The 9,461-nt window shown below is 48.2% G+C and overlaps 1 protein-coding gene across 1 annotated transcript; it reads right to left on the bottom strand.

The window, feature by feature from the left end:
• CCR75_000045 (uncharacterized protein) lies at positions 1 to 396 on the bottom strand (the record flags this gene model as incomplete). The annotated part of the gene is made up of 1 exon (XM_067958153.1): positions 1 to 396. One exon carries the CDS (start codon positions 394 to 396, stop codon positions 1 to 3), a length of 396 nt encoding a protein of 131 aa, XP_067817031.1.
• Between the last annotated feature and the right edge of the window lie 9,065 nt (positions 397 to 9,461).

The following is a 9,461-nucleotide window of genomic DNA, read 5'->3' as shown; positions in this document are numbered from 1 at the left end:
TCAAACCACCCGTCCGTAGAAACACGCGCACGCAAGTGAACGGCTAACGGAAGGACAGACGAAGGCTTCGGCCAAATGCTGATTCCGCGAATATGCTTGAGAAACCTTGGTCGTCAAAGGGGCCTTGTATCCTTCCATCCGCAGCATCGCCACATATGATGCAAGAAAATCTGCCAAGCCAGCGACTTGCAGTAAGCGTCCTGCCAGAATTAGGTGATTGAGAGTCAACCCACTGACGTGATGGGGTGCATTGGGCATACCATTAAACTCGCGGTGATGCTCAAGAAAAGTGTTGCCTTTTCGCCCCACGCACTTGGCAATCGAATGATAAGGCGTTAAGCAGGGGAAGCAGAAAATAAGACTTATAAATGGTGAAATGGTGAAGGAACTCGCCATTTTGGAAGTTGAAATGGGTATGACCAGCTTAAGTTGTTCGAAATTGGAGACCGAGTCATTAATCGCCACAATATAGTTGGATTTATAAGCCTTCGTGCTGTGATAGCACCACGCGTCGCCGAATCGACTGCGTAAAACACAGTTGACACCAAAATGGCTTGAACCGTGCTAACCAGTACACCACGGACTTGATAGTCATCAGGTCAAGACCAGCTGACGTGGCTATGACCGGGAGAACGCTGACGTCTTTCCGCTTCATGGAAGCTAGACACAGAAGCAGAAGACTCTTCTCGCGAAACTATACGGACTTGGCATGCCAGCTCGCAGCTGCCGCTTGATCCGGCATGAAAAGCATTAATCACCGAGCATCGGTACTCGCGTCGCGTGCGAGTGCGCACACACCATGTATTGTGGTGAAGACGGTAAAAGCTGGATCTTATAATCTAAGCTGCAAGTGCAGCCTCCTCCAGGAGAAGAATCTGTCGCCGTTCATCGTCCAGCTTTTCGTTCTACGACTTAATGACATTGCGAACCAGCATTGGAACCCAATCTGAGAGCGCCTTGACCTCCACATCAGCGAAGTAGGTGCGGCCGCAGGACGCCCAGACTGTTTTCATTGCTGAAATCATTCTTTCCACCGGGACCGTTCGGAACGCCGGGTCTATTCTCTCGCCGAAACTTTTATAACACCGAAATCGTTTCTTTTGCCGGATCCTTTAGGAACGCCGGGTCGACACATTCGTTGGGGTCGGTGCGGTGACCGAAGTCTTCGACCGCAGCTGCGAACAAAAATTGACCAGAGTCGGACTAGGACCAGGCACGTGTTTCCACAGCACCTGTGCAAGTTGTCCCCCAGGTGGTGGGAGCATCGCCGTGCGGCACACCGCAGTCAACAGTGCCTGTAATGAAGGCTGTAGCTTATCGACAACGAGCAGTCTCCAGAATGTACAACTGTTTGCGAAGAAAAAACGCTGATAGTGCGTGATGAATTCCTTTCTTGCCAACGTTTCGCTTTGATAAATTCTTGAAATTGTAGACTGAGTCTGGAACAAAGTCGCGGCCGAGTTTCGCCTTTACATTATAACTCACAAAATGCCGACTATGCAAGATGCAATGCCCGCTACTGTTGTTCTGGCAATCCTTTCAAGGATTGTTGGGATGGATTGGGTTTTAAATTGTCGGCATGTTTGCGTGCAAGGTTACACGATAACGACCTGAGGCGATTTGCTCTCACGCACATGTCCCGCCTTGGCTCGCTTGTCGAAGAACTTGGGTCGCTAGAGGCTTTTAAAGACCGGCTCAAACAGACGTTTGAATCGCCAAGGCTTCATTTTTTCTGCGAATTCTCCAAGAAATAGCTTGAAACTGTGGAATTATACTTGTCACCGCTGACATTCTGCCTTAACGATAAATCATATATACCGCTTTTGACATCTGATAGCTGGCATCACTACTACTTGTTGCGATGGGAACGAATTAGCCGTCTATTGTTGTGATGCTGAAGCGACCAATTGGAATGCGGAGCTCATGTGAGATAATTCGGCTGCATCTATGAGAACAATTCCGAATTAAATCACTATGGTAGTTCCTTCAGGTAAAAGGAATTACGTCATGTGATAAAGCCGTCGCTCTGCTGAACTCTGCAAGCTCCTTGCGCGCGGCTGAGTAGGTAAACCGTTTACGCCTCCCTCACTTAATTGGTATACGACCATCTAATCGGTTCCCCGTCCTCGAAGGTTCTCAACTCACCTTCGCGAAGAAGTTGTTTGCACCTGAGTACGCAGAAGAATTAACTTGGCACAAGTAAGGGTAACTTTTACCCATTAGGGATCCCAGACACTTCATCCGCCAGGTCAGCGAGTATTAGCCGGACCTACAGATGTCGCTCGTGCCGATATAGTTTACAGCGGGAGTCAATTTTTAGGTTACATATGGGAAGCTATAATCAATAATAAAAGCACGTCGAATATCAGTACTTTTATGTTGCAGACTTTATCTGTGCTAGTTGCTGCAAGAACGATAGAACAATGATCACCGTAATACTCACTGTTGTGTGTGATGCCTTTTTTTTATTAGTAAGACTCAATTGAGGGGTGCTCCATATGATGCGCAACATCTTGGCATCCTGAACAGAGCGATTCCTTTAATTCAGGCATATCCTTAGTACAGAATGCCAAATTTAGAGCCATATGCCGACCACGCTTGTTAGACCGATATGACGAGGTCTAAGCCACCACGGCCAAAGTGAAAGAATTTATCCGATTAATTTCAGAAATGCATTACTCTAGTCTTTTCACGCTAATTAAGAACAAGCTTGAGGAGGCATGGTAGGATAAGTGAAGTAGCGGCTAACTACTTAGCGCCTGTAGGAAAGAGCTCGGATTGACATGAGGATAAGAGCGGTAAGACAGATAACGCAACCGAAATATACTAAAATACTTTTATTTCAGTGCTCAGGCTTCCGCTTTGACCATAAGCAAGATTGCTATCGAGCATGTTATGAGCCCAAGCTCAGAGAAGAAAGACGACATCAACATGGCGCAGGCACCGCCGACGACCAGCCACGAAAGCGCCGCGTCGAGTCTGTTGTGGCCACGTTCACAAAAAGAGTGCGGACACCAATGGGTTAGAGAGGGTTTTCACGATGCTGAGCGGCATGGACGAGTGCATGAACTACGGCTCAATGCTAGGTGCGAACTTCGCGGGAGAATTACATTGAGAGGCTCTCAACTGGTCGGTATTGCGAATTTATCAAGCACCGCGCCCTGCGATGGGAAGGCTTGACGGCTTTAGGGTCACAGAGCGTCAAGATACGCCGCAACGCGTACAACCACCACCATTGCCCTCGTACCAGTAGCTGCCACAGCCGCAATTTCCAGTGCAAGATCCTAGGACGACTCAGCATCGGACTCCCGATGCAAAGAAGTGATACGCAAATTCGATGGGACTGAGGTTTACGTTGAAGTCAAAGTGTTATTTTATTGGGGCAAGACCTTTGGCGGCAGGTGGACATGGCTCAAGAATCGTGCAGATTTTTCAGGATCGAAGTTGCGAAGACAGATGTTCTAGGGTAGTACTTGACCGGCACTGCAGAGCGCTTTTGATTAAGCAAGTCGACACTTGGTGGGCTGTGCTACAGTCTTTGCAGTACGTGATGTAGCGTATTCTTGACACGTACAGGGTCAAAATCACTGCGGCTCAAGCGATGAAGCTATTTACGGCAAAAGGACTTCAAGCGCTCGTGGCCATCGTCGCGGTCAGCGATGCAGCTGGAGAAGCCGAGCAGCAGGTGCTCGACAACATCGCACGCTACGCATCGTCCGAACTATCAACAATTATAACGGCAAATTACCAAATTCATCGCGCCAAATACATCATGCAGCTGAAAAAATAGTGCACTTGGCGCACACAATTGAGATTAAATCTCGATTAGGACTTGCTTATGGAAGAGAAGTGGTCGCTCATGTGGAAGCGTCGAAGTTGCGAAAGGAGACACGTACCTGCTATGTATGTTGAAAGGCAGGACAAGTCAAGGATGATTGTAGAAACGAGAAAACTAGCAATACAGATGGAGGTTGTCAAGGCAAGGCGGTGGTAATATTGTGATCGCAATTGGCAAAGGCGCTATTGCGAAGAAATCGCGTCATGCCCAGTTAGCCAAGCAACTGGCGATTTAGAGCGTCACCGATCGTGGTGGCGACGAATAGATAATGGACAGTGGATCCAGTCGCCACCTAGTTAACAATTTGTCCCTACTACAAAATGCAAAGGTACAAACATGAGTACCATCTGGCTGATGGCGGATCAGTCAAGCTGTCACCTGTCGGTAGCGTAGCACTTACTGTGTTATATAGACAACAAAGGGACGTCACATTGACTAACGTATATCTCGCACCTGATCTCTCGCACAATATTTAACGTATGGCAAGCTGGAGCGCAAGGAGTACGGACTCGTGTATGATGGCACAAAGCGCGCACAAGCGAGGCGGTGCGATGGTTAAGTCATATATCATATATCGATAGAAAACAGTTTACTTAACGTGAAGACAGTAAAGCTGGTACGCAGTCGAAGTATTTCTAGTGACGATTTAATGGTGGTACTAACACATGTAATATCGGACGAGTCGGTCAAGGAGGATCACTGTACCACTTCTGCCAGCGCCTGGGTCGTTTGGCTTACGACGCGGTTGAGCGGATGTCAAGAGATCCAGCATCTGGCATCAAAATTACGGACTAGACTACATAAAATTTATCATGTCCCAGGGTTCGGAAATTTTGGATGCAAGGCTTGAAGACCAAACAAGACCTCGTGTGCAGAAGGGAAGCAACCCAGGAATGCGCAGTCGCACAAGGACACGGGTGCTCGCTCTCCGAATGACTGTATTGGCGGTGTCATATGCGCGGAGCTTAAGGGTCTGATGACGCCAAGGGGCCGACTTGGAAAACGGTACTTAATAAGTATTCGTTGATCTCAAGTAAGAATTACTGTTGCGTATTTCTCGCCAAGCCAAGGATCAAGCGGTGAAGAACTTAAAGCATTATATATGGCATTTTTCGAGCGTCAGACCGGCTGTCGCGTAAATCTGCAAAGGACGGGCGGCGAAGGCGAGTGTGAGTGTGAGAACGTCGATCAATTTTGCAAGTTACAGGTGTTTCAAGACAAGTCGTTGAACGAGAAATCAAGCATTAAATAGAAGTGCTGGGCAAATGCACCGGACAGTCTATAACATGGCTCGCTGGATGATATTTGCACGTTGACTCCCTTTGTCGTTCTAGAGTGATACGGTTGATTATGCTTCGTATATTCTCAATCGCAGCCCAAATGCGCTGCCGAAAAGCGAGCTTCGCCGATGAAGGTGCTTACGAAGCGTGCGCCTGATTGCCTGAAATTGGTTTTGGATCTGCGTGATCTGTATATCCGCGAACCGCGGTAGAATTTGCTGCAAAGAGGTCTCAAGTCGGCATTATCGTCGGATGCAGCGACGAAACCAAGGGCTACAGGGAATTTTTCTTTAAAAAGAAAATAAGGTTGTGGTTACGCAGCACGTGAAGGACATTGAAATCTAACCGACACGCAAAAGTGTCAGCTACAGATTGAGTTCGAGGACTAATATGATGTTACGAGTTCGACTGGTTCAGATAAAGCAGTTTTAAGCTCGGCTACGAAAGATCGAAGCGAAAAGGAAGAAGTCAAAGTCATGGACGCGTTTAACGGATGCAGTCTTCTGCTCCTCAAAGGAGCAAGGCCATGAAGACAGCGTCGTAGCCAACGTATACGAGCGCGATACCAAGAATTATGGCGAAGTAGCGACGCGCAGCAGCAAGCGCGAAGGATAGAAGATAGCCATGCATGAGGAGATCAGCGCTGAGAGAAAATAAGGTTTTGCGTTTGGTCAAGCGAGGTACCAGCAGTAATGCACTGCACACCAAATGGGTGTTTCAAACAAAGACCGATGCGCACGGCGATATCGAGCGACTCAAGGCTCGACTTGCTGCGTGCGGAAATGAGCAATGTTTAGTTAATTGCTAGCTTATATTCGCAGCAGTTATTGACGCGTCAGTAAGAAAGGTGCTGCTTGCTCTTGCGGCGACATGGGGAGAGCCTGAAGCACAGGGATATATCCAACGCTTACGTAAGAGCGGATAAGGATTCTCACGTTAATATAATCTTACAGGTTTAATCGGCCCTACCGTTCTATAATACTAAGCTTACTTATACATGTTACTTTAGTGGGTGCATGCCCGAATTAACGGGAGAAGCACCTCGCAAGCTTCTGTGTTATTAATGGGAAACCAGACCTTTGATTAGCCAGCACGTAGATAAATGACTCCCACGAGGTTGGGGAGTCTTCTCATACTTAGGTTTTTAGAGTTAAATGTTACGTAGATTACGGACTTCCTATACGCTTCTTCACGTGCAGGTGTAATCCACATAACTTCGTCCATATCCCGTTTCTCCCTGGTAGCACTTTGTAAAATCGAGATGAGTATTTTCCCGCCGTCGCCGAAACCAGAGATGAGCATTGATCACACGGCCTTCCCTCATGTCACGGGTATAGAGTGGCAAGCTCTCCACCGCCTCGCAGCGGTGTCCGGAGAGTTCAGTGTGTCATCGCTGCTTAGCTTAGCGACGCCGAGCCGGCAGCAACTCTCATCCATGAGTTCATGGACCGCGAGTTTCGGCTATTATTAATTTCCTCGCAATTTTCCCGGAACGAGTCCTTGAAGATAGAATCGTCTCCCTATTTAAGTGTAGGTGAGGACCGTCTTCCCCAGAATCGATGGTTTTGAGAGGTCGAAATTACGATCGAATTGCGCTTTATTGAGCAGCCAAAAGCAAAGCTTTTCTCTCGGTTTGATGGAAAGGCCTAGTAGTGGGCTCTCAGAAAACTCGTTTAGGACGAGTTTGCGTTTCCAACCCTGGCCGCCCTTTTCGTCTCGTCTTTAAGCCGTCACGCGAGAAGATCCATAATTCTTGCAGGAATCATTGCCCTCGCGCTGCGCGAGGACTATTTCGTGAGAACTTCGTATGCAAGCGCAAATTTGGTGGAACACCGATCATCGGGACCAGCGCGGATAGAGATCGCATTGTCGAGACGTCTGTTCGACAGTCTGCATGAATGACGTCCGCTGACCTACTTTCGTTGTAAAAACAGGGCTACCGTGCTGCTTAGTGTTGCTCACCAGCTTCAGCCGCCAAACACGTTGACTAAGCTGGTCACTTTGTCTTTGACCTAGTCACAGTCAAAGACAAAGTGACCAGTTTAGTCAACGTGTTTACACAGTCAAAAAACGGCATGCGACCAGTAGATGCGGAGTGCCGTACTGATTGGATCGTAAGTCCGGTGGTAATCCGGACTTCTAGCCCTAACAAGCTTCATGCGCATTTGACTGCCACATGGAATGGTGACTTGCGGTGACTTATCGTGAACCTTTATAATGCCGGTCCAGCGACCTTTTGCGCGCACTCCTTGATTCAGGAGCAACTAACGATTATCTCGTGCATCGTGGCCATCATTACTACCGACGCGTGTTCCCGGCCACGAGGGACCTGGCGAATCTGTGGTGAGGTTGGCTGATACGAAACCTTTTTTACGACGAAAAGGATCGCTGCCATATACTTTCGGTAAATTTAGTAGCACTCACAACTTCTTGGTAATACACATGAGCTATGCGTTTATGGCTGGTACGATATCAGCCCTAGATTGAGTGGCTGTCGCGGTCAGTCAAACGCCGAGAGGGTTTCAGCTTCAGCAAAGTGTTCACAAATGTTCTAATCGCTCCAAGGCACTGGCCTCATGTCACTGTGGACGGACCGTCTACGACACGAGCAAAGCATCGAGACAGCGATGACCCTCTTTGCACTGCTTGCGCAGTTTTTCTAGACGCCCCGGCAATTCGCGTACTTCGCGTCGCCGCAAAGTGGATGAGATAATGGTCGAGCAGAGGCTCCCACATTCTCAAAATCTGGTCGAGTATAAGCTCTAACTCGAGAGAAACTTGGCCGAGCAAGGACTGCCACATGAAAAACGACGTGGTCGTGCAGGGGATCCCTCATCATGCGTCGAGTGCCAAGCCTGCGATGCTTCCGTCACACCTGTCCGGGCCTTTTTTGCCTGGGGTGGTGATAGTGCTTCATGTGACTACAGCCCGACCAACTTGGCGTCGGTTTACGTGTTTCCATACATGAAATGCAACTCACGACGCCGTCGGTTCGTCGACGTCGTACAACCACCTCACATTGCTTCCTCCATTACACGACTTTCGGTCCTGTCCTGGAAGCACTCCATACGCGACCTGAAGGCAGATATACTTGATCAGGTGTGCTTGATCACAGAGAAGGCCACGGACAGCATTTTCTCGCTTGAAGCGGACAATTATGCTCTACGTACCAAGAGCGCCAAACCAAAATCAGCGCGGAAGATGCGATTCGCTGATCAATTTTTGAACGCTATAAGCTAATCACGCAACTCGGCCTATGACATCGTCTGCGAACACGCAGACGTTATTCCTGGCAAGATTCCGGCTGTACTATTTGATGATCGTGGAGTTCATCATGATATTGATCTCGTGACTGTATACTCTGAAAATAAGCTGATCGATACCACTATCCCAGCGCAGACACCATTCCCAGAACGGACATAATGCTAATTTCCAGGTCTAAGAGTGCCATTCACAGTGCCATCGATTTACCGTTGACTTCTACCAAAATGTAACAAAATCTAGGGATATTACGCTGACAGCGGTCAGCACGCCAAGCGATATGCTCTAAGAATGGTCGGTAATACTACAGGGAGTGCATAACGCTCCCGCCAGATTTGATCGCATGTACTGCGACCACTACGCCGGGTTGCACCGATCTATTTTCGACGAAAGTTTTGCTCACAGGTCATGCTGAGAGCAACCTTCGTGAAGATGATGTGTATTTGGGGCACTTGAAACAAGTATTTAAAGTAACGAGAGACAGCAATCTTTACGCAAATTTGAAAAGTGTGTTATTTGCATCCCGAAAATCCCGGTGCTCGCTGCTTCGTGAGTAAAGAATTAAAGCAGCGTTCGAGCCAGCCTAAAATTCTATCATTTATCTGCTCATGGTTAATACCTACACATCCCACAAAGTTGTGTCAATGGCTTGGTTTGGCAAAGTACCTACACACGTTTACGAAAGATTAAGCCGGATATATTCAACCGCTATAGAACAATGTCGCCACGTGTTCGTAATGTCTCAAGTATCAGGCTACGTTTCAATCCGTGAAGCAGAGCCTGGCTTCGGCTCTAGTCTTAGTGATGCCAGACGAGTTGCAGCCATTTTATGTCGTATAAGATGCCAGACAATTCGCGATCAGCTGCGCACTCCCGCAATTCGACGACGACGGTCATGAACGGTTCGTGAGCTATCAGTCACGACAGCTAGAGCCCGTTGAGAAGAATTGCTTTGTCCACGACAAAGGAATATTGTCGATGCGGTACGCTCTTGTCAAATTTCGAGTGCGTCTCCACGGAGAACAAATCTTCGCTTGTACACTAATCACGCGACTTGCGCACCGCAACGAATAGCCCTCATC

This window comes from Bremia lactucae, linkage group LG4 (assembly GCF_004359215.1).
Source record: "Bremia lactucae strain SF5 linkage group LG4, whole genome shotgun sequence".
In the NCBI taxonomy this organism is placed as follows: domain Eukaryota; phylum Oomycota; class Peronosporomycetes; order Peronosporales; family Peronosporaceae; genus Bremia; species Bremia lactucae.
Note: the sequence above shows the minus strand (reverse complement) of the source record. Positions and strands in the feature narration are given on the sequence as shown.